The 26,765-nt window shown below is 45.9% G+C and overlaps 1 protein-coding gene across 1 annotated transcript; it reads right to left on the bottom strand.

Moving 5' to 3' along the window:
• Positions 1-884: 884 nt before the first annotated feature.
• Positions 885-26,161, bottom strand: map3k10 (mitogen-activated protein kinase kinase kinase 10). The gene is made up of 11 exons (XM_040195474.2): positions 23,288-26,161; positions 8,141-8,321; positions 7,357-7,505; positions 5,910-6,085; positions 5,350-5,596; positions 5,073-5,195; positions 4,855-4,993; positions 4,361-4,473; positions 4,020-4,279; positions 2,998-3,532; positions 885-2,894 (listed from the first exon to the last, which is right to left on the bottom strand). Exons 1-11 carry the CDS (start codon positions 24,276-24,278, stop codon positions 2,494-2,496), a joined length of 3,315 nt encoding a protein of 1,104 aa, XP_040051408.2. The 5' UTR covers positions 24,279-26,161; the 3' UTR covers positions 885-2,493.
• Positions 26,162-26,765: the final 604 nt, after the last annotated feature.

The following is a 26,765-nucleotide window of genomic DNA, read 5'->3' as shown; positions in this document are numbered from 1 at the left end:
TGACAGACACAACTGTGGAGTGTGTGAGTTTGTGTTTGCTTCGTCCGCGCACACTGTGTGGCACAGTCCATCCCTCTTTAACAATGATGCCACATCAGTGGGAAATATTACATTTTGGTTGTCACTTGGAAGACTTCGGTCCACACTTTACATCTCAAAATGATTCTACTTTCATTGAATCTACAGTCACTGTGCTGAGAGCACCTTCATCTGCCTTACATGGTAAGTGCAGAGTCAGAGAGCAACAATGGGACATTACATGGAGAAAAACAGGTGATGACATCATAGGCCACAGTGGTGACACTTAGAGGAAATTGTCTGTTACTGCAGTTTCCTTTCTTTCTTCTGGTGCGGGCTGGTAAACCACAAACCATATTAAACTGGGCAAAACACTGACTCAAATTCTTGGAATTGGCTACTTTCCATAATAAGATAAATAATAATGAGAATCGGTATAATATATCATAAACTCATGAAACACTTTGTAAAAGATAAAAACTGTTTCAAAGCTTTTAGGCTCATAAGATATTGTAATAAAGTAGTGTGCAGTTGGGGCCTTCTGTCATGTTTCAGGTGGCTGTGTGGAGGTCAGCACCACTGACCTGTTAAATAAGAGTTTAAGATATAATAAAATCAAATAAACTCATCTCGACACCCTCAGAGGTGTCCGACCTTTCGGTTTGGAATCAGCAGACTAAACTATTATGCAACTGTACAACGCTGAGTTTTAACAAGCACTTTTCTGTAGATTCTTTAGGAAAATGTTCTTTTGCACTCTCACTTGCTGCTTCTGGTTAAGGAAATGATCAGAGTCCTTCTTTCATCTCTACTCAGATGCATTTATATAAAGATTAAAAACATAGATGCAGCACTGACACTGTAGCGTATTTCTTAGTTGTTTTATTCGTCTGTCATTCATCACGTTTCAGTTATTCCTCATTGAAACCAGTAATGTCACAAGACGACAACATGGACGTTTCTGTAAGCAGGTTCTTGTTGTTTCCCGATGTATTAACAAATATATACAGATATCCCAGGAAGAGAATCGAAATGTCAATGAATCTTTTCCAATAATAACAATAAATTTAATAAATACTCAGTGTTCCTAACCACACGAGGAGAATGAGTTTGGGCTCACTCTGACGGGATTGTCATCGTCCCATACAAATATTAACACAAACACGCATATTCACCCTCACACACACACACACACACACACACACATACACACTCAAGTAAAATACAACCTGCAGCCGAGACCAACCTTTCGACCGTTGTGCGAGGATAAAAGTCGATTTGTCAGTCCACTGGTCCACAGAGAGGCTGACCAGATGCCCAACACAGCTCCCAGTGCGCCACTGATGTTGGAGACAACTGGCCACAGGAGAATATGAAGCAACGGCTCAACATGAGATGGATGTTGAAATCGGGGAGCGTTGTCCTGGTCATTATGGTGCTACTGACTGCGAGTGTGGAATGTAAAACGTGCAAAAGACAAACGGATGAGACGTTATTTTGGAGAAGCGCTGCACACGTCCTTCAGCGAACCGTTCACGCACAAAAAAAAAAAAACATGCACTGAAGAAGCACCAGCACGCAAAGAGATGATCCCATTTTTTTCATCCACATGTACAGTATTGTATATACACATTCACACAGAGAGAAACACGCCTGGTCTGCCAAACCAATAGAAAACATTATGTGAACAGGATGTTTGGGATGGTGCCTGCACTGTGAAGACGAGGATGAAACCGGTCCATCAGGGCAGTGAGATAAAAGGCTTTTTCCTGTCTCTTCTTTGACGGGAGAAGACAATGACCCCCATGCAGAGAGATGTCCCACGTGAGGATGAAGGCAGAGTTTATGGGAAATGTTTGTGCTCCGGCAGAACAGTTGGCGCGCAAAATAAGAACAAAGACACTCTCTACCAAGAATTCTAAACCAGTCCAGTGTTTTCCTAAAAGGTTTCAGGTGAAATGTGAATGAAGATTAATTTTTTCTTTGGAGTGAGAGCAGAAGCAGAAAGCGGGCCGGCGACACAGACGGGCAAAAGCACACGCAGACGAGTCGGGGATGAAAAGACAACGAAGTGTCTTTTTAAGTAATTGAATGGCTTTTGAAGGTCGCGAAGCGTGTCCTTTGTCACGGGGCACTGAGAAGCAGGGAGAGATGGCTTCCAAGGAGGGACAGCCACCTACCTTACCCAAGTGTTGGGTAAGGTAGGTGGCTGAGCACACTACAAGGCTTTTAAAAGGCCTCTAGGACCCTCCGTGCCGCGCAGGTCAGAGAGCACTATCGGGGAAAGGCTTGCTGTGAGGGTTTCCCACCTTATTAGGACACTAAAGGGACACATCAGAGGACTGGCTTCCAGTAAGTGCAAAAAACGTGACGTGTGGTGGGATGTTTTTGCAAACTTCAGTGAGTCCAGTTTTGGCTCAGACAGAAGTCCTGGAAGAAAGTTGAATGCATATAAGTGGACATGGCTGTTTTTCACTAAGAGTACTGCTGTCTTAACAGAGCGGCGAGCTTCCGCTGTCCACACAGGGGGACGGTCTGGTCCGAACTCTGGCCCTCCACGTCCATGTCCATAAGGTTTGGTCGCGCGGTGCCGGCGCCGCTGTCCCCTGAGCCGAGGGGGCTGTCACAGCTGCTGCCCGGCGACGAGCTGAGGGTCCGGGAGATGGAGCCCAGCTTCCGGGGGTCGGCTCTCATCTTGGCCGGAGTGGGCCGAGGCCGGGGGGCAAACTCCAGCGTCTTGGGTCTCTCGAGAGGGCTGATGAGGCAGAAAGGAACCTTGTCAGGGATCGGCGGAGCGGGGCCTTTACGCCTGTGGGGGACCGGGAAGATGATGGAGGGGTCGGGCAGGCGGGGGATGTCCAGGGTGTCCTGTGTACCTGAGTAAGACGAGAACAATGCAAAAAGAAATATTAAAAAATTCAGATCTTTCCAGAAAACTCTTCCAGGTAGAAGACACGTTTGGCACTATTTGTCTCTCACCTTTGTTAGCATGCATGCGTGGAGCCCCCGGTGGAGGTGGCATGGGCATGCTCCCATCCGACGGCGTCCTGTGGTGACCCATAGTTTGAGCCCGGGGTCGTATCGCCCCCTCCGAAGGGGTCCGTCTGTGTCCTCTGTTCAGGGCCATGGCTGCAGACACGTGCGTGGGCGTAAGCGACTGGTTGGGCTCCTTCTTAAAGCTCTCCGCCCGCAGGTCCAAGAGCGGGTTGAGGGCGGGAGCCGGGGGCGCCGCCGGCGTTTTGAGCCCCGTCACGGGGGTCAGGGGGTAGTCGTCCGGGTCGGAGGGAAGGAGGGACTTGGTGGAGTTGCAATCAGACAGCGAGGACAAAGAGAGGAGTGTCACAGAGGGAGACGGGTCCAGACAGGGGAGCGTAGAGTCGTGATGTCTGGAGAGGGAGAGGGAGAGGTTTCGGCTGGGTGGAGAGGTGCTGCGACGGAAACGTCCTGTCCGCTGGAAGAGACCTTCCTTCTTCTTACGCTGCTCCTCTCTGAGGTCCTGCTCATCCTGGAGAACCTGATGACAACAATCAGCTAACATCAACAAGCTGTCGGACCACTGAGCCGACTCTTGACTCAAATGTAATCAGCCGAAAACGACCTTTGATAATCGCTTCCTCGCGTTGCCAAAGCGGCTAGAGCTAAAGATTATATCCAAATCACCACTTTCTGTCTCTCTCTCGCTGTACAATCTGCGCCTCAGACCATCGTCTGCTTTGACAACAACAAAAGCATTCAGGTGCTGAAGACCGTCCATGCAGGGCTTGGTGCATGCTGAGTCGACAGGATCACTTGGCAGCTTGTCCATCCTCTTTCATGTCATTCCACAGGTGTTTTATTAGCTTAAGATGAGGCAGCTGCACCATCCTCTAACAGCGCTCGCTATGCTCGGCCATCGATCTACTGGTCATCAATCACGGGAATGACACTGAGGTCTGAGGCCTGGTTGGTTTTCTGTTGATGTTTTGTAGGTTAAAGTACGTCTTACACGTTCTGTCTCTCACCTGGAGTTTTCCCAGCTGCAGCAGGTCTTGTCCGAGGGCGACCGACGCGAGCAGAGAGGCACAACCCATCAGAAGCATATCGCTCTTCTTCCTCTGGCTGCAGCGACGCAGCGAGTCCTGGTTGCTCGCATTCCCAACATTAGGCACCGGGTTTGGCCCCAGGTTGCCCCACAGGGACCCCGAGTCCTCGGCGGCCCCGTTGCTGCTGGTCTCTGAGGGCTGCAGGGACCCGGGTGACTCCTCAAACTCTGGGCACTCCTCTGTGGAAGAGAGGAAATAAAAGAGGGGTGAATTGATGATTGATTGTTGTCACTAACTAACAATGAAAAGCAAAAACTCACCCATCTCATTGAGGCTGGAGAAGCCGGCAGTCATGGGTGCGTGTTTAGGGGACTTTCCCAGATTTGGTGCACTGGACGACCAGACTTTGCATCCTTCACCCAACGACTTCAATCTGCAGAACAGAAACTATGACGTCAACACAGAACTATGAAACAAATCAAAAGGTCTATGTCAGGTGAGGACAGCCAACATGCCCAATAAAGTTTGTCACAGTAATGATTTATTAATCGAGAGCTTTTGTTTCTCTGTGTTACGAGAAATGATCTGTCCAGAAACACACAACTTAGGCAAATTTGTCCCGTCTATGAAAACAGAAAAAGATCTTTTGATCAAATTCTTGTCCCAGCATTATGTTTCTCTTTTTTTTAAACGCTGCTAACCTGCTGCAAATTGATGACCCAAACACCGAAACAGTTTCCTTTTGTTTGATTTTTTTGTTACATTCAGTGTTAGTACTTCACTTCGTTCATTGCATTGTTTAACGTGCTCATACTTTTCCTCCCCGCCGACCCTCTCCTTCTGGATGGTCGAGCTCGGCCCCCAGGTGCGTCCTTTCTTCTTGCTGGTGGACAGCTCCTCCTTCTTGCACACAGCACTGCGTCCCCACGTCTTACTGCCGTCGCTGGGCGTCACTGAAACCGCAGATTCACGTTACAATCTCACCGCGTGTTCACTTCACCACTTCACCACTTTTTAATTTTTTTCACTCACGTCTTATGGCCCTGAGTCGGGGGATGACCCCCGGGCTGGCAGGCGGGGTGGTGCTCTCGCTGCCCTGAGTCTTCCTCTTGTCCACACTGGGAGACGCCTGAACCGTGATTTTATGCTCAAACCCTACAGAAAATAAAAGGTGAATGGTTTTACTCTCTTCAATTTAAAAGAGATTGAAGTAAAGTTGACATGGTGTTTTTATTTTTTATTTCCTGCATCGCATCCATCAGATTAAAACAAGCTGAAGAGGCTGACTGCAGGTTCCTCTTCCACCCACCAGAGGGCAGACTGATGCAGTTGCCGTCTCTGCCCAGTTTCAGTAATCTGCTCTTCTTGAAGTGTCCTTTTCGCTTCTTCACGCTGGGTTTCTCCTGGTACATCTGATGGATGATGATGTTCAGCTCTCGCTCCACGATGTCAATCTCCCTCTCTGCCAGCTCCTGCTCCCTCCTCTTAAGCTGCTCCTCCTGCTCCCTCTGCTCCTCAGCCGCTCGAGCCAACGCCTCCTCCCAGGACCTCAGCTCCTGGGGAGGGAGGAGTACGACGATGACGAGGAGAGGAGGAGAGGATGGGAAGAGGAATGAAAGAAAGAGACGAGAAGGGGAGAGTTTGAGGGTGAGAGGAGGAGGAATGTGTTGTTAGCACCTCATCTCACACCTCTGTTGGCAAAAGACTTGTTGCTAAGGTGATTGTGATCTCCAGAAACACCTCAAACGGCATGATGATCAGATAGCGATGTGGTGAGGTTGTGAGAAAATCACTCTTCTGTTTGAACATCCTCAAATATAACCTACATTTCTCCAAATAATAATAATTCTGCGCTTTTATATGTCTCACCTTCTCTTTGGCCCTGAGCTCGTCAAACATCTGCTGGATCTCAAGCCTCCAGTCTTCCTGTAAGGAGTGAAAAGACTCCAGAGGCATCTGAAACATGGCCGACTGCTCGATGGCCTGCAGTCGTTTCAGGATGTTGGTGAAGGAGGGCCGGCTGCGGGGGTTTGGGCTCCAGCACTCTGAGGGGGGGTCGGGGACGAGAGGTAAAGTTTACACAGAGGTTCGATTCATGTTTCCTGTGTTTTATCCTACTGTTCAGACGGTATGCAGAGGTTATCAGAATTAGAATCAGCTTGGTCATGTAGGCTTATGCTACATGGAATTTGCCTCCTGTGTTTCCATCGCTCTCCACACGCTGTACATACAGTTTCTTTTTACAAATAAATATTTCTTTGTCAATAAATCCAATAAGAACACCATCACCGTGAAATCCATCTTTTTGATTCCCCCCCAGGTCTACAGCATTCGTTCCATGAATCTTTAAAAACATTCTCAAAAACGACTGTAGTCCTCATCAAATGTTACTCAAGCAGGAGTAAATATGGAATTTATCGGACACAATATTCAGCTGTGGATTAACACACATTTGGTTGTCTGGTGAATATTTACAGCAGCGGGGGCCAGATGTAAAATTAACATAATCTACAGTTCATGTCCCTCAGTGCAACTGTGAGGCTCATTGATCTGCTTTCAACAACAATGAAGGAATGAGAAGGATCTGGTTTGGGCTCAACAGATGACTTAATATGATCTATTAATTGGTGGGTTCAGTCTAATAAAATAGCCCCTTACTTTTCCTTTCATCATGAATTTTACGTCTGTATTTTTTTGTCCTTCAATTTCTGGCACTAGAGTTGGCAACAACGAGAGGAGACAGCATATGGCAGCAATCATGAGCCAGAAACATGGTGCACACCTACAGCTATCAGACCTGCATCTCCAACACCAAACCTCACCCACAACCATGCACTGAAATACATATCCTCACGAGACCAAACAGAGAGGGATTTAAGAGCAGTGTTGTCTATAGCAGCTAACATTTATGAGTATGGGGATACAAGTTGGAGGGATGGGAGCAGCGAGGGATGACAAAGGAGAGATGAGCAGATGGACGTGGATAAGATGAAGTGGAGTGAGAGGTGGTATGACGAGGTGGTGAGCTTTGGATTACTTGCAAAGTGAAAAGGAGAAATCCCGCCAAGGGGAGCAGGACAGCACGAGGAGTCACAAATAAACAACAACCGCAGACGGCGCTCACACATTTGAACTGATTGTGTTTATCTCGGCTACCAGATGCAGAATAAAAACAGCTGTAACCTCAAAAGGTTGTGTGAAGTCACAGCACTTTAAAAACACTCTTTTTCTAAAAGCATCATCTGGTCTCGGCAGCATTGACTCTGCATCCTCGGGTACTACAATCGCTCCGTGCGGCGGCGGTCAGGCTGCTCACCTCCCAGCAGCTGAGCGAAAGGCTCGGGGCACGTGGACGGGATGGGAAGCGTGAGCTTGTTCATGGCGACACCGTAAGCGACCGCCAGCGCGTCTATCTCCCGGTAGGGAACCTCGCCGGTCAGCAGCTCCCACAGCAGCACCCCGAAGCTGTGAGGAGAGACGACAAGGGGAAACTTTGCGTTTTAGTGTCACAGCTGGAGACAGAATCAGTGGCCACAGAACGCTTTTGTGTAAAATGTAAAAGTTACAACGCACTGCGACACAAAGGACACAAAGGACTGACACAGGCTGAGCGTGAACGTCTTCAACAATAAAAAAAGTATAATCAGTTATTAAAGAAAACTTTACTCTACTTCAGTATTGTATAAGTACAAAGATATGGCAGTTTATTTAAGTATTCCAATTTTAATGTTACTATATACTTCTTTTTCTTTTCAAAAATACATATTGTACTTTTTAGTCCACTAAATTGGATTTGGAATTGGAAACAATAAAAAACCAAATAATGAGCTTATAAAATATGATCCACTGTTAATGTGAAGAGAGTATTTTGAGACATTAAATTGACATATATAAAATAAATTGACAGCAGTAAAATGCTGCTTACACATTAATGCATCATTAGTGTGTTAATCCAATAAATGCTGCATAGATCACAATGATAAAAGATAAAAGACATTTTTTGAATTGTGAAAAGAACTGTGTGCTAATTATGCTCACTTCATTTACTTAGTGAAACTATGTAATTGAGTGTTTTTACATTCCAGTATTCTTGACTGTACCTCCACACGTCGCTGCTCTTGGAGAAGAGCGAGACCTTGATGACCTCGGGGGCCATCCAGGCGTAAGTCCCCGCCGCGCTCATCTTGGTGGTCTGGTGCCACTCTCTGGCCAGACCGAAGTCCGTGATCTTCAGCGTTCTGCCTCCCAGGTCCTCCCGCTCCACCGGCTCCAGGATGAGGACTGAGGAAGAGGAGCAGACGAGGATTCGTGTTAAAAGAGTTTTAAGACGCTCATCTAAACGGGCAGCAAAGAGATCTTTTTTTTGTTTAATCCGAAACAAACAAGCCTCAGCTTGGTCCACAGGAAACTGTGATGCTGGTTTTCTCCACGTATTCCTCAAATTTCATGAGCCAAGTTTTTGTGTGACGAAGGGGATAGATTGCTGAATCATCACCTTTTTACCGTCGGTAAAACCTGTTGATTTACAGTGAGTGTACCATTCGAAAACAAGATGTAAAAGCAGTGCAAGTTCAACAACGCAGGTGTTTGCAGAGCAGGTGCGGTCGGACCGGCGCGCTATGGTTTCTGCTGGAGGGCACAACTTGAACGAGTGGACACTTCCCGTCTAATGTACCTACGCCTTCTCTGCTGGCATAAACAGAATCACAAAGTTAGACCTATTTTATCATTTCATTCTCATCTTTTTTATAAATACACCACATGTATTATATATATATATATTATTTTTCCCGTTAGCTCATTTTTCCGTTGCGCGGCTCCCGTCTTCCTTTATTGCAGATTAAAGTTCAGGGGGACGATATTGTTGATTGCCATAGTCCGATCTTTAGTTTGACATGTTGGGGATACTTCGACGTGCCAGAAGTACAGAGGTCGCCTCGTAAGTGCAGCAGTAACGTGCACCGTGATTGGCCAATGGGCCAGCGTGACTTTTGCCCAACAGAGAGCTAGCTAGCAGACCTTCGTATTTAAGCGTTCAGGCTGAACTTTGTTGCATTGTTCGTTGCGCTGGGGCGTCGTGGGGAGGTTATTAGGTTGTTGGACTGTAGTGAGACGGCACAGAAGGTAGAAAACGCACGGGCCGCGATGTACACAACATCCTGGTTCATGTTGCCATTTAACCTTGTCTCCCTGTGTGTCCTTTCTCTCTGTTATGTACGACTTCCTCCTTCATTTCCGTGTGAGGGCCGTCTATGGAAATATTTCTACATCACAGGCACTGGGAGGAAGGGAGGGAGATGTTCTCTCTCCCTCTCTCTCTCACTTATCTACAGGCGTATGCAAAGGGTGGTGGAGAGAGTCACACACACACATAGCGGTGCCTTTGTTTACACACTCCTACACAGTCACACACTTGCTCACACACAAGCTTTCACGTGATGAAGGTGTGTCTCTGTGCTCTGTACACACTCGCCATCAGGCACCAGTTCCAGCGATAAAGAATTGCTCGCCGAACAGTCTGTAGCTTACATATTTCCATAGAGAAGTATTCACATCGTTTACTTTAGTAAAAGTAGCAGAACCAAACTGAAAATACTTTACAATGAAGGAAAGTGAAAGCGATTTAAGTGAAGGTTTAACATCCCTACTAACATGTGGTCAGTTTTTAAACTAAAGGTTTAACTACTTACTTTTTTGCTAAAATAAATGGCCAGTCACCAGCTCCTTGTTCTATGTATGTTCCGTTAACAAACTTTGCCAAAGGATTTGATGATTTTCTTTCTCAGATGAAAACGAGCATCAGAAAGTAAATTCAAACATTCTGAACAAAAACACACAGTGATCACAGAGTGTTTACCGATCACTTCTCTTTATTGTGAGGCTGTATTGGTTTTGGTTAGAAACATAATAATCATCAGATTTATCTATAATTATGTTTGACTTCATGGGGTTAATTTAGGTCAAATTTGACCTACGCATTGAACTATAAACTCCTAAATATAGCAGAATAAAGAGTCTATGTTCCATAACAATCGACTGAACTGGAGGAATACAGTAAGTTTGTAAAGTGAAGAAGCACTTCAAAGATTGTCTCCAGTCGCCTTTTCTCTCTCCTGACACGGCCGTCTCTGTGAGGGACACCTGTCTCCTCGGGGCAAACTCTTGCTGTCGTTCCCGAGAACAAAAGATGGAGTCCAGTGAAACTCAGAGAGAGCTCTGTGTTTGCGTGCTTTGATGGGTGTGTACCTTTCCTGCTCCTTGTTTTGTGTGTGTGAATATAGAGCACATCCATACGGGCCAGAGGACAACATGGTCTGTAGGTGGAGGGAGGGACGCAGGGGGGGGAGGAGAGACGGAGTCTAAATGGAGGACTGTTTAAGGAAAGCGAACGTGTGAGCGAAGCAGCACTTCCACCTGCTCTCTCCGCCCGATTTAACTAGAACTTCATCGCGTTGCTTTCACACCTCGACAGCGTCTCCCCGACGCTTCTCAACACCACCTGCGCATGCTCCGTCATTAATCCCGCCACAGGTTTTTACCGCCGCCAGCGTTTCGTCAGACACAAAAGATCAACATGTTTGTATATTCGGCTGGAAGCAGAGAAACCAGAAGGGCAGAGATACAAAAAAACAACAAAAAAATGCATCAAAGCACACTCTGTCACAGCTGTGGAGAATAAAAGTCCTTAAGGATAATGTGGCTTTTAACCAGAATGCAATCCTTCTGGAAATACTATCTCAAAATAGAGTAATGCAGCGGATGGGTGGATGGGTGTATAAGTGACGGACGGGAGGAGGAGTACAGGGCAGTAGTGGAGGACTTTGTGGAGTGGGGTGGAAGTCTGGCCAAGACCAGAGAGATGGTGGTGGACGTCTCCAAACCCATTGAGAGTTCTGGGTGAGGAAGTGGACGTAGTGGTGGAGTACAAGTACCTGGGTGTCTCCATCGACAACAGACTGAACTGGAAGGCCGACATCAACGCTGCGTACAAGAAGGAGATGAGTCGACTCTTTTTCTTGAGGAAACTTCAATCCTTTAATGTGCGCAGCAAGATGTCTGTTGTGGCTCTGTACTCTGCCATCGTCTGCTGTGGGAGCAGCATTGGAGCTGCTGACACCAACAGACTCAAGACAAAACACCTCTGGCTAAATCCTTGTTTATTTGAACATCCACTGCACTAGTGTCTTATTTAATATCAATAACATTGCACTACTGTGCAATATACATATTCCACCCCACTGTACATACTCCGATCTCACTTTTACTTTAAATACAATATGTTACTGCTCTGCTATTTTATTTTATTTTATTTTACTGTACTGGGTATATATTGTGCATTTTTCATTACTCATTTTATTTACTGTACTGCTGCTATTGCAGACAAATTTCCCTCTGGGGATAATAAAGTATATATCTATCTATATATATGCGAAGGAAACAAGAACACTGTCAAGCTGTGTGGTTGCTACAAAGTCTTGCATAGCAACAAGCATGGAGCAAAATATCACAGGCCATAATGGGTTGTTGATAATTTAAGTTGATATGTGTTATTTTACTATTACTCAACACGAAACTGCTGCTACACAAGCATGTGATGTAAAACCAAACAGTAGGTGATTAAATAAGGTCCAAAGTTCTTCTTCCATCTGAAACCTCTGTGTGGAGTTAAAAGTGAAACTAGTAGTAATGCTCATATTTAAAAGTGTGTATTACAATATTGAGTGAGCATTTTTGCATGCTAACATTGTCAAATGAACAGTGAAGTGCGACTATCTGGAGGGGGAGTCAAAGCATTGGACAAATTGTGAGAATAAATGTCAGAGGATCATCTAAATAATCACAAATTATTCCGTAGCAGTAGAGAAAATTCCCTCATAACCATAGAGCTGGATAGATAGATGGCAATAACCAACATTTTGGAAATAAACCAATTGGATTTCAGTATATAGTTAATTAATAAAAAGCAATTGTTAGGCAGCCCGGTTCAAACTTGACCCGTATTTACTCGGCAAACGCAATCAGATAACAAAAGGCCTGTGCAAGGCCCTGTTAAGATTACCCATTAAGGACTGGCACACCAGGTTGTCACTGGGTGGAGACTCAGAAGCCGACTGGCTACGTGGAGGCTCGGGGTACACAATGTGAACCTTTGTGGCATTCTGCCCTGCTGTCACAGTATTATCGGCCCGCTGTCACAAACACCTGCCGATTGTCCCACCGAGAGAGAAGCAGTTTTATGCCCCATATGAGTAACTGTTGATTTAACCTTTCCACTGCCACCACTCTCTCCTCCATCCCTGGACCCTGACCCCAGCCCAGTGTTGAAATATAACTCAGAGCCACTGTTCAAACACGTATGGAGGATTAACCAGCGGGCCTTCGACCTGACTAATGATCTCCAGAGTGGTTGGTCGGCGCAGCGAGCACCAGTGACACATTTGCCCTCTCGGGAATTTTTAACACAGAGGAATGCGGTAAAAGGTCTTATGAGTGATGTTTATGTCGGAGCCAGGTTTACAACACCATAAACTAATATTTGGCATGCGGTGGTTCAAACTGCAAACTTACTACAGAAGAGAAGCAGGAAAACATTTAGGAGGTTGAGGAAGGAATATTTAATGCAGGTTTTTTATAGGCACTTGATCTGTGAGACGTCACTCAGGAGAGAGACTCTATGGTGAAATACGAAGCATGAAGTGCAACTTAATGACAATCAACAAGTCCTTCTGTAGAACCACCATGAACCGTGAAGGAAACACAACGTTTGACTGGTTAACTTTTGTGTTATTATGGCTCAGTTCAGTTTGCTGTGTCATTAACTTGCTGTTATGGTAACAAGGGCAGAGGTCACAGACCGAAACCATGACACTGGGAACCAAGAGAGGACAACCCTCATGCCTCTATGAGGACGCATTGTTTTTTCTTTTATTTTTCCTCTGACTCAATTTCCTGCTTAAAGGGGCATTCCACTGAGTATAGAAGTGTACATCCTGTGAAAACAGCTGTATAATGTCTTTTGCTTTTTGAGCGTGACTTTGGACTCACTGGTGTTTGAGTATATCTTCATTTATTGCTTCATTTTGACCTCCAAATTGGACACCTTTCGGGTAAGGCCCCTCCTAAATAAATCATCATTAATATAACATTGGTGCTCTGTTAGGATGACTACACGTATTCAAATACTGTCAAATAATCATATTCAGTGTGTCGGGAATAAACTTCATAAAGACACAGGGGGAAAAAAACATCCTTCGTGAAGAGGATTTCTCTAAATGATTGAGAGCAGTAATGGTTTTTGAGACATTTCCCCTGTTCTCTTACTACCCCCCCCCCCCCCCCCTCTCATGCAGAAACAGCTGTAGCCTGCAGGGAGGATCAGCTGTTGCCGTGGCACCGAGTCAGCGACTCTGGTCCTAGCAAAGTCCCGGCCGACGCTCTGAAACCTCCCCCCCCCCCTCTAACCCTTCACAGCTTCTCGTCCCCCCCTGTGCGCCCAGAGCTGCTGGTTGTTTGGACACAACACCACCGCCATCTCAGTGCTGGTCCCAGCCGTCTGTCAGGGGGACAAATACAGCTGTAAAGTTGACGGACTCGCCAGCCAGCCGATGGTGCATCAACGCAGATGAGATACGGGCCCGTGGGATGCTGAGCAGCCCCCTCCTGTCTCTGCCTTGGAAACAGATCAAAAAAAGTAACCTCCCCCTTCCACCTTTTACAGCTGTTCATCTTCACACACACACACATTTCCCCCCCAATTGTCGTCCCCTCTTTCTTTCGCTCCCTCACTCCGCCGGTGCCCGATGTCTGCTTCAGCAACTGCCGCCAGCCCGACTACCACCAACACACCTGGGAGAAGAGATGGAAGAAGAGACGCAGGGGAAGCAAAAGAGTGGAGGGAGTCTAAAGCCGAGAGGTGGATTGTGTGCACTAATGCGGGAGGTGGTGGGAGAGGAGGGTAGGAAGACGAGGAGGCAAAGAGCATGGCGGTTTAAAGATGATGAATGGGGGAAGGGACAAGGGGGACGAGGGGAGGAAGGAGGCGGGAAAGGGACACAAATGACAAGAGGGACGAGCTGCAGAAATGAGGGCAAGAGAGGAGAATGAAATATGGCAAAGAGGCCGCTGAAGAGGGAGGAATAGCTGAGGCAGAAGAGTACAAAAAGGCAAGTAAGAGGGAGGGAGACGGAGGAGAAAGAGGAACAAGCGCGACACGAAAGTAGGTCATAATGAGCAGATGAAAAGATGCGGGCCGCTGGAGGTAAAGAGAGATGACTGGAGGGAGAGCTTTTGTCATGTTCTTGGCAGCACATACCAAATGTCTTTGTATCGCAATAGGTCTCTCCATTCGCCTTTACACATCCCGTTTCTCAATGTCAGAAAAGACATCAAATACATCTAACTTTGAAATGCAAGACTATTCAGTTTGAATACAGTGTGAAAAAAATGCAAAAGCACAATTAGATTTATAGTTTGAAAACCCAGCTGTTTAATCTCTATAAATAACAACATTCACTTATCTAAAAGTTGGGAAATCTAACAGCACAGAAATTGCTTCACCAAGACGCCGCAAAGACAACTTTTAGAGCATCTGGAGCATCTGTTCTGTGAGAGCACATAAAGAAGACAACCAAGACTAAAAACGACGTGCAGCGAATCTCTCCCCATTCCCGCGTGCTTTGATACGGAGGCCGTAGTGAGTCTGCTCCCATGTCATCGATACCCTGTTTGGCTCTGCTTGTACCACCACAGGCCATCGGGGCTCTAATCCCGAGCCGCACAGTGGCACAGTTTCACCCTGCAGCCATTCACTTTGTCTCCACACAAACCCAGCTGCCAGATTCGTGTGACCAGGCAGCCTCTCTCTCAGAAGAGGACGAGGTATTAAAAGAGGCGGCTTTCTCTTGACTCTCTTTTGTGTGAGTGTGTGTGTGGTAAGAAAAGGGAGCGCTTACAGTGTTGGGATTTTTCATAGAGATTTAAAGCTTTTTTTTTTTACTAAAAGACGAATCAGGAGAAACTCACTTAAGTCTTAACCACTTTGATGAAACTTGCGTCAAAACTGTCTGCAAAAGGTATAATTGATAAGAGCAATAACACACTGTATAAGGAGCAGGGTTGCCCATTGCATGTCAAAAAAAACAACAGTATTGACTCTATAGGCTGCAAATGTACACGTCTGACTGACATGTCCTCAACTTGACTGCAGCATGAAAGTGGCGAAAGGACTTTCGTCTCGGGGGACACTCAGCGCCCTCTCTGCTTGGCCCGACTCCCCACTCTCCGTGCCAGGCTGCTGGCAAACAACAATGACCCTCTAAGAGCAGAGTTAACAGCCCCCGAACATACAGCAGCACAGGAGACGCCAATGTGAACGGGAAACACTACTGTGTTTGTCGCTCTGCCCGCTGAAATGTACCTCTTCAACCTTTTGACAAAACACAAAATCATATTGTCCCTACGTTCAGGGCCGTTATTCTTCCACTCCACTGAAATATCAATGTTGAACTACTCAGACAGAGGAAAGACGCTGTTCTGCGTTTACCACACTACCGTTTGCCTTTCTCCTGATTCCAGATGACATCAAAATACATTATTTTGCAGACAGCAGTTTAGAAACTCTAGCTAGAAGGTCCGAAAGCCTTCTGTCTGCTGATGCAAATACATTGCACTTACATAATCCACCGGTGTACAGTGTGCGTGTGTGTTTGTGTGTAGTTAGAGAACCTGTTAAGCGAAATGTAATAATGATCACCTGCATCAAAACCAACCTCAACACACTCATCAATGTGGTGGGATTATGATCAAAACTGTGATTCATTCTGCGTTTCATAATGAACAACAGCGTGCTGCAGAAGGATGTGTAGATTTGTGTCAGTAGGTTTGCAAGGTGCACAATGGGCCTGAACTGTTAACGGGCTTCAATTTTTTATTGAGCAGAGGAGAATACATCGACGTGTGTGTGTGCGTAATGTAATGCAGGTCTATTCATTTGCATGCATCATGCAGCCATAAACTGTGTGTCTGTTTGGTTTTGTCGTGTCATTGTAGTTCTCCCAGTGTCTCTCACTCCTCACTGAGACAATACTGAAACTCGGCATATCTGAGAGTCAGGAACAAACAAACATCTGTTAGAAGATGTGGCCGAGTTCACATTGTGGCAGAGAACTGAAAAGAGTCCAAAGTCCTTCCAACCATCCTGATACCCCTCACTGTTTGATGCCATCAGCCAACGACCTGCGTCTTCAGTTTACTACAAATGAGAAAAGGTCAAAGGATTCTGGTTTTTCCGCGCTGCTGTATCTACTCATTTGGAGCAGCAGTAGTGATACTGAATCTAAACATGACAATATATGTTCACTAAAGTAAAAATTCAACAGAAATCCTGGGGAATTTTCTGCCTTGAGGTAGCATCCAGCCCCAATAGCTGTACCAAGTAGCCTGTGCTAGGGAGCTATCTGATGGTACGTATGATAACGTTTGCTGTTAAGCAGGAAACGAAAGTAGTGCAGAGGGAATGTTCTTGGTATTACAGGTATTTGGATCAAATAACTACACAAATGAAAACTTGGCCTGATAATTGGTCTAAATGACAAATTGTGAGATTAGCACAATCATTACAATTCATCTCTCGGGGATCATTGACATCTCCACCAAATCCCAAGCAATCAATTTCATTTGAAAAGATATTTTTAGTCAAAAAGTATCACTGAACCTACTGAAAATGGGGTAATGGCAATGCACAAAAATTCACTTTTAGAATTAAAGAATTATTTTGGTATCATCTACACATGGGGGTGTTCATATGTAAATGTACCTTAGACCTGGACTGTATTTAGTACAAAATGGAGACAGATAGCGGCAAACTGCAATCTACATCACCAGTGTTAGCCTTAATCTCTAGTCCGCTCACTCAGAGAAATAAGAATCCATCTCTCTATTCCCTCCACCATCCCTCCACCATCCGAGCCTCCAGGGGTTTCTCCACAGTCACTGCATTCTTCTACCCATCCTCCCTTGCTTCCATCCATCTCTCCGCTCTGTCATCCATGGCCTACAGTCCCCCCCCGCCTGCAGTGACTCCTGTCATTGTGAGTCCTGTTCTTTCGCTGTGTCTTTGGCTGCTGTGTGAGAATGGGGTCATTGTTGCCCTGTTACAGCGTGTGCATGAGTGTGTGTGTGTGTGTGTATATATATATATATATGCGTGCATGCGTGTGGTAGTGGGAGTGTTTTCTCCCCTAGCGCCAGCATCTCCTGCTGTCCAACCTCCACACACACTCTGCCGCTAAAGCACCGCGCTTCACATTCCCTCAGAAATTAAAAACAGTCGCCTGTGTTATCATTCTGTCCAGAAGCCTAATTTCTACCAGTGGACATCTTGCGCTAAACTTTCAAAACCCTTGAGATGTGGTGCATTTTTCCGTGTTAACAGAAACGTTAGTGTGCTTGTAGCGATGGATGCTGAAGCTGTGTAGAATATCTGGGTCAATTCATCAAACTTGTTTGGCTTCATTTTAAATTATGTTAACCTCAGCGTTGCCAGATGAGATTGCCAGTTTTCCAGCAAGGTCACGATTTAAGACACGGCCCAATTTAACAAAAACTTGCTCCTAATATAAAGATACCAAAAGCCTTTGGAAAACCATTTGATGGCCAACAAAGTTTCAAACTGCAATCAAAAATACTTTAATCAAACACTTCTCAAGTTAACTGACTCCAATATGTGATTGAGTTGATCGGGACGATTGTTTCCCAATATTTTCAAAACCCTGCCACATTTTTACAAACTACCAGCTGAAGGCTGCTTTAGCAACTTCATCACAACTAACCCAACGGGGCCGAACCAGTCCAATCCGGGAACACGTCATTAGATGATTCATTCTGAGACTAAAGGTGCAGCTATGTGGGTGCAAAGGTTGTAGCTTGACTTGGGATGTGTTGTTTGATTTTTGGGAAATGTGACACCAACAGAATTTCAGGTCAGATGCTTTGGCCATGTCACGAAACGGGTCATAGGAGCAAGATAACATTTGGCTTGTTAGTTGGTAACATTAGCTTCACAACAAGTTGGCATTTTGTTTCTTGTCGTGAATCTTTAGTAAGGAATGATTTCAGCAAAAGAAGTTCTTTTGTTGGTCCTGTGATCTCTTGATCCAGAAATCTCCTCATAGGGTAACAATATAAATTGGAACAGCACACGCTGATAGATCAAGGTTGCAATAACTTAAAACAGATTTGACTGAAAAGTGATTTTAGGTAGGGTTATTGCAGTACGATGCAGCAAATTTAACCACCGGCCACCATATCTGAAACTACCCTACACCCTCGGTCAATAGGGGCCATATACATGCACGCCAATAAAATAGTCCAGCGCTGTGTCTCTCTGAGGGATTATCAGCCAACACTGGCCTCCATTCTAATCCTTTCCTCAACCCTCACTCTGATATTCACACACACACACACAGCCAGATGCAGGCTTCTCTCGCCCCGTTAATCTGTTAAGTAGCTATTACAGTGCGCACTGTATCTTATGTCATGGTAGCTGGTTGAACACCAAATACAAATAGAAAACAATATATGTAATGTAATGTATGACAGTAATTAGCCTTGTCTTAGCTTGTAATAGCCAACTCAATGTGCAAACAGAGTAGAATCCTACTTGAAAAGCCTGCTTGGAGACGCAGGTTTCCTATCATTCAGAGGATTGTTGACAGTGTAAACATAGCGTCCATTTGAAGCTACAGCGGTCAAAACAGCAGCGGATGTCAACTGCGCTGGGTCTTTATCAAGTGTGTCTAGCCACTGCATTCACAGTAAAACACCCCAGAAGCTCGGCCTGGGACCATAGCATTGCAATAACACATCATCTAAGGGAAAGGCAAATATTAGCTGTATAGTGTCAACAGCGAGACACGTTCAAACTATATGACATTAGCTGGACGTAAGAGCCACATACAGGGACCTTGTGTATTACTGCAAGAGGTGATCAGCTCACCTGTATTGTCTTACCTGCAGCTGACTCAAAGCCTCCAGAGAGCTTTGGATAAAGTGTCAATGACGTAAACAACAGGCACGACCGAGAAAAGGAACCGTGACCGTCTCACATCGTGGCAGTGGTAATGAAGCAGATTAACTCACGGTCCTCCTACTGGCTTTTTCTAAGCTTTTGACTGCATTATACAATCAGCAGATTAAGTATTTTACTATGGAAGTATTCATCGAAGACTTCTCATACACTTGGGATTAAATGTACAGAAGTATATTTAAAGATGGTCTCTGGTAATATCTACACCACTGATTAATAAACTATAGATAAATACGTTCTTCTATGACCTTTAATCTTAAACAATAAGTAGGTAGCAAAATATTTGACTAAAACAACATTACTATTAGGATTGGTGCTTTTTGAAATATGACCCTGAGAGTATCAAATAAATAATATATCTATATAAACAAATAAAGATATATATATATATATATATATATATATATATATATATATGTATATATCTTTAGGTTATTATATATGTATAAGATATTTTAAAGATCTTTACATTATACTTAATATATAGTTTGATATAACTATATATTTATATGAAACTCGTATATATATGAATATATATATATATATATCAGTGATATTAATTAACCTCAACTACTTACTTTTAGTTCATGAAATGAATTATTATGTAGCCCTGCAATTATTTTAAAAGATATAACATCAGACAAAATCAATATGTAATATCATCCAGATCCGAATTCATTAGATGATTAGTTAGTCAATCGACTAAATTAATCTGAAAAAATGTTTCCAATTTTATAAGCAGAAATTACAAAAAATGTTCTCACATCGTTATCTTTTCTTACTGTGATATTAAACTGATTTTCATCATTTTAGAAAATAGACAATTATTTGTTTCATCAAAAAAAAACAACAACAGCCTAATCGTGGATGAAACTTGCAGCCTTCTTTCTCACTATAATGTATAACGTGATCAAGACCACTGGATCTCTCCATTGTTTTCTACTTTAACGCTTTTGTGTCAACCGAGCCAATCAAAGAGGACTGGTGCCTGATGCTTTCAGAGACTGGAGGCCGATCCAGGATCAGAGTGACTGGTAAGGCCTGACCACAGGGGCCATGACCTGCCAACCCACAAACATGCTGTGACATCGCTTTAAGGAGGTCACGGTAATCAGATTATCCCCGTCACACAGACTCCCTCGCGATCGTGGGCCTTAACCTAACAACAACACCACAATAAACTCTTCCATGTTCGCAAGAACACAGCTTATAAAATATTCAACTGCTGTAATAAAATGAGATAAAACCATCCGGGAGCCAAAAATAGAACAAAACATCCCTTTGTTGTAAAATGTTAGCAAAGCTTCAGACACAAAGAGTCTATGAGTAGTGTCACGTTTTGCCTCGATGTGTTATTCTGAGGGAGAATGAAGATTAGAGTCTTTATCTCACTGTGAGATTGTGATTTCACGGAGTGCAGAAGCCGGCTGATGGAAGGCCGGGGAGGAGGCTCGGGGGCCTGAGCTGCTCTGTAACCGCGGTTGATGCCAAGCGGTCGGTAGTTTGAAGAGGACACCTGAGACCGGCGCACCAGGACAATGAGCTGAGGTGTAACTCAAAACTGAGATGAAGCGTTGTTTATCCCCCGCGCGCTCCTTCACTTGTTCTTTCCCATCAGTCGCCTCTCTTCGCAACATACATCTCTGCTCTCTCTGGTCCTCAAGCTTCTTTTCAACTCCACACCCCGATCTATTCCACCGTGTTATTCTCCCGACCCTTTCACTCGTTGTCTCTTCCTCTCACTTTCTCTCCATGCTTCACCCTTCTGGTAACCAGGCTACTGCAAGCATCCCTCGGTACAGGCCGTGAGTCACAGTTTAATCACATACTTAGTGACTAGTACCCACACATTTTCACACATCATTCGGGGGCGGAAAACAGCCTCCCGAGCCCTTCATAAGACATTCCTGCACTTTTTCGGGTTTGCTATTTTCAGCAACAATGCTCTAAATTGGGGGGACTGACGTTTTGTGCAGCAGCTGACAGCGGCTAGCAGCTGTATGACTCAGTGACACAAAAGCAGTGCATGTCACCATGGAAAGGCAGCGCTATGGCGTTGTTGCTAAGGCTCCGCTGTCCAATACGCATCTGATCCTCCATCATTTTACTGTTACTGAGTCACACGGGCAAAGGGGGGTGGGGGTCATGGAGACTCAAGAAGGCCGTGTAAAGGATTGAAGAAAAGGAAATATCTGGGAAGATGAAGTAGCGAGTGGTAAAGCTACACTTACTCTCAGCCTTCCTCCCTTTTTAACAGGCCTTTAGTCAGCATCCCGCAGACTCCCCCCCCCCCCCCCCCCCCCCGTATTTGTGCACGCTCTCCCCTCCCCCCATCACTCACGGCACTGGAGATAAACACACACGCACACGCGCACACACATAAAATGCCCCTAGATGCTCACTGTGTGTTATTTCTTTGATGCACCAACAACTGCCACTGCGTCTTTAAAGAGCAAGTAGCACAAAGGACCAAAAATAGCCCAGTGAGTTGCAGAGCAGAACTGCTCTCCTTGAGGAGGGGAGGAAAGAGGAGGATGATGAGGAGTAGGAGGAGGTGCAGAAAGAGATGACAGGAAAAAGATGGCAGAAAGAGACCAGCTCTCCAGGACTTAGGCCTTCCTGCTGGGTTCAATTTAACTTTCTCATCGCGTCGCAGAAAAAAAAACATCTGTACGTTAATATTCAATGACAACCCTTGATAATCACATTTTGTCAAGTCATGAAAGGATTGCGAGAAGGAGGAATGACTTGTAACGGTTGTCCACTCATTTGACCTGGTGGATTTAATGCAGGCCAAAGAAAGAAAATACAAGTCAACATACATTTTACAAGTAGGAGAGTTAATCAATACAACACATAACAACATCCTCTTTTTCAATGGTTCATTTGTTACTTGTAGACGCTTTTTTCTTATTTAATTTTTCAGTCTAAGTACTGTAAACTAATGAATCTCTGCTGAAGGGGAAAGGCTTTCCCATTTTATAGGATGTCAACGCGAGAAGTGGGAGAAGATCAGTACTGCTAAACCCAGGAGATCCTACTGTAGGAGTTAGCTTAGCTTCGCACAAAAACTGGATATGGGAGGAAACAGTTAATGTTGAAACAAAATCTTTCAACCAGCATCTGTGAAACGGACTCAAAGCAACCAGACCATAAAAAGTCCGAAAAGCTGAAACGTCTTGATTAGTGACCTTCAGGAGCTGCAGATAGATTAACTTTGGAAAGGGCAAAGCTAGCGGTTTCTGTTGTTTTTGTGCTAAGCTAAACAAACTGGCTCTTGCGACATATTTACTATATAGACATGAAACTGGACTTAATCTTCTTATCTAGGTCTTGAAAATAAGTGTATTTCTCAAAATGTCAAACTATTCCTTCCATGAGTCTTGTAATCTCACAAGGATGCAGAGAGGGAACTTAAGGAGGCCTTCTTCTCACTGAAGTCATACCTAAAGCCAAGCTTTCCTCCCAACAGATCTATTGTTCCTATTGACAACATGTTGTGACGTATTATTAGCCTAAAATAGCCTCAATGTCAATATGACTTTCAAACCAACAAAATACTGTTGCCATGAACAGGTGAAATACACTAATGCATTTGATGAGGTTCTGTTGTGAAGAAGCTGAAGATTACTATTTTACCCTCAAGAATGACCATGTATTATACACATATAACACATTATACATCCTTACTGCATCCTTCAATATGACCTTGTAGTTTAACACAACAGCTCTTTAAACCTGCTTCAACTAAAACAGAACCGTGTAATCTTCATGAAGGTATAAATATTACGGGACTGTTGCATTAGACTGCTTTGGTTGTCGGTTGGTGTGTTCACACGTGAGCTGTGTTTTGTGTATTTGTTGTGCTACTATTTTACATAAGTGCTGCCTGACATATGTACCTGGTATTGATCCTCTCCTGTGTGTGTTAGATGATACACGCAGCAGGGGAGCTCTCGGTTCATTATAAATGCACTGTGACAGAGAATATCGGAGTCTTCTTTGTGTAAATATCCGAGCGCCTTTGGCCCCACTTTAGTCATATGATATCAGGTTTACTGGTTTACTGAATGATGCCTGTTACAATATTTTAGGTCACATGATATTGACTGAAACATCTCTGTAAAGCTGATGATAAGCCTCCCTTGTTTGCAGTACTTACTATTGCTGGACTTGAGGTCTCTGTGGATGATAGGTACGAAGGCCTGGTTGTGCAGGTAGTCCATCCCCGTGGCCACCTGGACCGCCCAGTTCACCAGAACCCTCGGGGGCACCTTCTTGCCAGCGAGCGCTCGGTTCAGAGCCCCCCCTCTGGCGTACTCCATTACCAGGCACAGGTTGGGTTCTTGCAGGCAGACTCCATGCAGAGAGATTATGTTGGTGTGCCGGAGCATCCAGAAGAGCCTGGCCTCCTGGCGCACGCTCTCTGCTGTGGCGCTAATATCCTCATCGGGGTCTTGCCTGGCGGCCTTTACTGCTACTTCCTCTCTCCGCCACACTCCTTTGTACACCTTCCCGAACCCACCGGCTCCAATCACCTCATCCAGGAGCAGTTCGGAGAAGTCTATTTCCAACGGGCAATCGCCGACCCCGCCCGGAACAAGCCCTCCTACGGTCAGCTTCCGGTAGTTGGTGGCATCCCCCCTGGTGACGTAGTTACATGGGAAGATCCCCACCTTGTCCTGGATCTTTCCCGTCCACCAACCCTCGTCCCCAGACACTTTAGAGTCTTTGGAGAGAACCTCAAGGAGATCCCCGCGCCGCAGGGTTAACTCCTCGTCTGCCGTGGCCTCGTAGTCGAACACTGCCGTCCAGTAGGGGTTGGGGTTGTTGGCGCCACAGCGGTGACCAGGGTGGGAGTCCGGGGAGGCGGAGATGGCGGAGGAGTTCCAGCTGCTGCCGTTCTCTGCCTGCCCTCCCGGGGCAGAGCACATCGGCGGCGGCGGGGTCATATTCGGGGGCATGGAGGAGGTAGTAGATGAGGGGGGCCCGGGCGGGATTAGGAGAGGAGGAGGCGGTGAGCAGCAGCCCCCACAGCTGGCACAGGACAGGGGGGCCGCCACGCCGCTCGCTCTGCCGTATGGGTTCATGGCAGCCTGACTGCTGTTTGACGCTGTAGGCCTGCCCCCGGTCAACTCAAGCACAAAATCCATACATGTCCCATTGACAGAGACGAGACGTCCTCCACCAGCAGTGGGGAGGGGGAAGAGGGGATCAGAGGATCAGAGAGCTGCAACTGCTCTCCCCCATCACCACATCTCACTGTTGAAACTGTGCCAAATCCTGTCCCCGGTTGCTGCTGAGCTGTTGCTAGGCAGCGGGTAAGTAACATGTATTCCCAAAGGCGAGTTCACTCGGGGATGATGTGCATCAGGTCAAACAATGACACTCTATGAGTGTGACCTGCCCAAAACTCATTGATTGTTTCCTCTACTGGGTTTTTTGGTAGAGCTGCCACAGACTCTCGCAGGAGAAGTGAGTATTTGTTTATCTCAGAAAACAGCAGGTCCAATTAAATTCTTTAGAAAGATGCTTCCTGTCGGATTCCTGATGAGTGGGTGAAGTGCTGCCTTTATGAGTCAATAACACAGTTACATACTTAATAATAATGTCCTATGATTGGTGCCCAAACACAATGCTGTCCCTTTAAAGACAAAACCTCGTAAGTTAATATGAGCCCATTGAGGAGTGGTGTCTTGACTCTGAGGGCCACAGAGTGATTAATATTACTCTGGAATATGAGCAATTAATGCTGCCAACAAAGACAGCAGCGTGTGATCGAGCTAAGTGACAACCTCTGATCAAGCAAGTCCTGGTTATTTCTCAAGCATCCCAGAGTAGATGCGCTTCCCCCGCCAGCCATCTCCGTGATCACAGGGAGGAATATCCGCGTGTACACTCGCCCTACATCCCGGGGAGCCGGTCCAGGCTGAATCCTGCGCGCATGAGCCGGTTCAACGTCCACGAATAGCCTTTACGCAAAAAAAAGCCCGTCCATTATTTCTTTTTAAGACAGCTGGGAAATTACAGAAACACGCCGGCGGGCGTGTGTTCAACGCAGAGCTGTAAAGCGGCACCATGTTCAGCATCCAGCCGAGCGGGAGCGCAACGAACCCGGCCTCCGTCTCCGCGCAGCGGCCTGGCTCAGTCGTCCCGGCCGGGCTACATTTGGAGGCACGAGTCCTCGGGTGAAAGAGGAAACTGTTCTTCACCTGGAGATGGTAATCGGACGCCAGCATTTATATATCCTGTTGCCCCCCCCCCCCCCCCCTCCAAGAGCACGCACGGCAGTGTCGGATCACCGATCGATAGTCTCGTAGCGAAGGTTTTTTAAATGTCCACGACTTCTTTAGGAAAGATGGAGAACATAAAGGTGCCAAATGTTATCAACGAAGGTTTGCATGGTGGCATTTCAGCACTAACCTGCAGTAGACGAGGAAGGCTCCATGCTGCCCAGATAGACCGACCCGACCATCGCAATAACAATGCACCGTGACAATAGCGATAATAACGAAAGTAATAATATGAATAGAAACTGTTATTTTCTAAAGAGGCGGTGTTGTTTCATCCAGTCCCGGTTGACGTCTCCCGTCCTGCTCCGATACGGTTTACGTACGTAAACAATCAGCGTGAGCTGGAACCTAAAACCTGCACACTGACAGCAATGGACATCGTCGCATGGGCGTGCGGGGACACCCGAGTAAAGAAGGACCGTCCAGGTCAGCGACGCACCCAATTTGTGCGAGAGAACTAAACACGCCCTCGGGACCGCGAGTCGGCGCCGCTCAGCCGGCTGTCCGGACGGTCGGTCGTGTTCGAGCGGACTGTTCCTCCAGAGAGACGATACATCCCGAAGCCCGCCGAGCTGTCAGTCCGCGCGCCGACTTCTGCCATCAGAAACACACACACACACACACACACACACACACACACACCGGGGCTCGGTCCGCGTACGCGAGAAACGAGCGCTCCCGCCGCCACCGATCTACAAAACACAGCGATGGCCGCGCACGTATTTACTCCCATCACGTGTGCGCAGATTGAAGGTGCAGCTCAGCGCGCGGGGCAGGAGAGGCGGAGGAGGAGGAGGGGGAGGATGAGGAGGAAGAGGAGGGGGAGGAATGGTCTGATGGTAAGAGCCAGACTAGACTGTGCTGGTGGGGACCGAGTGCTATTGCATTGTGGGTAGTGTAGTTGCCAAAGGGATCTGGCGCTGACCTACATCATTCTTGCGGCGCAGTTTGAATGAATTCGATTGTGGTCAAACACGCAGTTGGTTTATTCTTCACTACAGTGCACCGCCCGATGAGCATGATCGTTTATTTGTCTCTACCTACAACATGATGATGTAATACATTGGTTGGGAGTTTCATACTGAGTGGGAAAAAAAGGTCAGCTTGCAGAGATTGGGTGCATTGCTCAAGGACATTGAAAGTTTGAGGCAAATAACTGGAAGACCAGTAAATCTAATAAACTGGGCCTGAAATCCATGTGCAGATTTGCGGGAAAATACTCCCTAGGGTTTTTTTACTTTATGCCAAGTAGGAGGATGAATACGTATTCATATTATAAAATGTATACTGATATTGTGTTCCTCGAAAAAAAGACACTAATGTAGCAGAAGTTGTATTCCCAGCCAT

Source organism: Gasterosteus aculeatus, chromosome 1 (assembly GCF_964276395.1).
Source record: "Gasterosteus aculeatus chromosome 1, fGasAcu3.hap1.1, whole genome shotgun sequence".
Classification (NCBI taxonomy): domain Eukaryota; kingdom Metazoa; phylum Chordata; class Actinopteri; order Perciformes; family Gasterosteidae; genus Gasterosteus; species Gasterosteus aculeatus.
This window is presented reverse-complemented; position numbering and strand designations above follow the sequence as displayed.

Bases quoted from the DNA above. Each gene is read 5' to 3' on its own strand.
- map3k10 (XM_040195474.2), bottom strand. From the start codon at position 24,278: ATGGATTTTGTGCTTGAGTTGACCGGGGGCAGGCCTACAGCGTCAAAC. The intron at 7,506-8,140 runs GTACAGTCAAGA...CTCTCCTCACAG, and splicing joins AAGAGCAGCGACGTGTGGAG to CTTCGGGGTGCTGCTGTGGG. The intron at 4,994-5,072 runs GTGAGTGAAAAA...CTGCGGTTTCAG, and splicing joins CCGACTCAGGGCCATAAGAC to TGACGCCCAGCGACGGCAGT.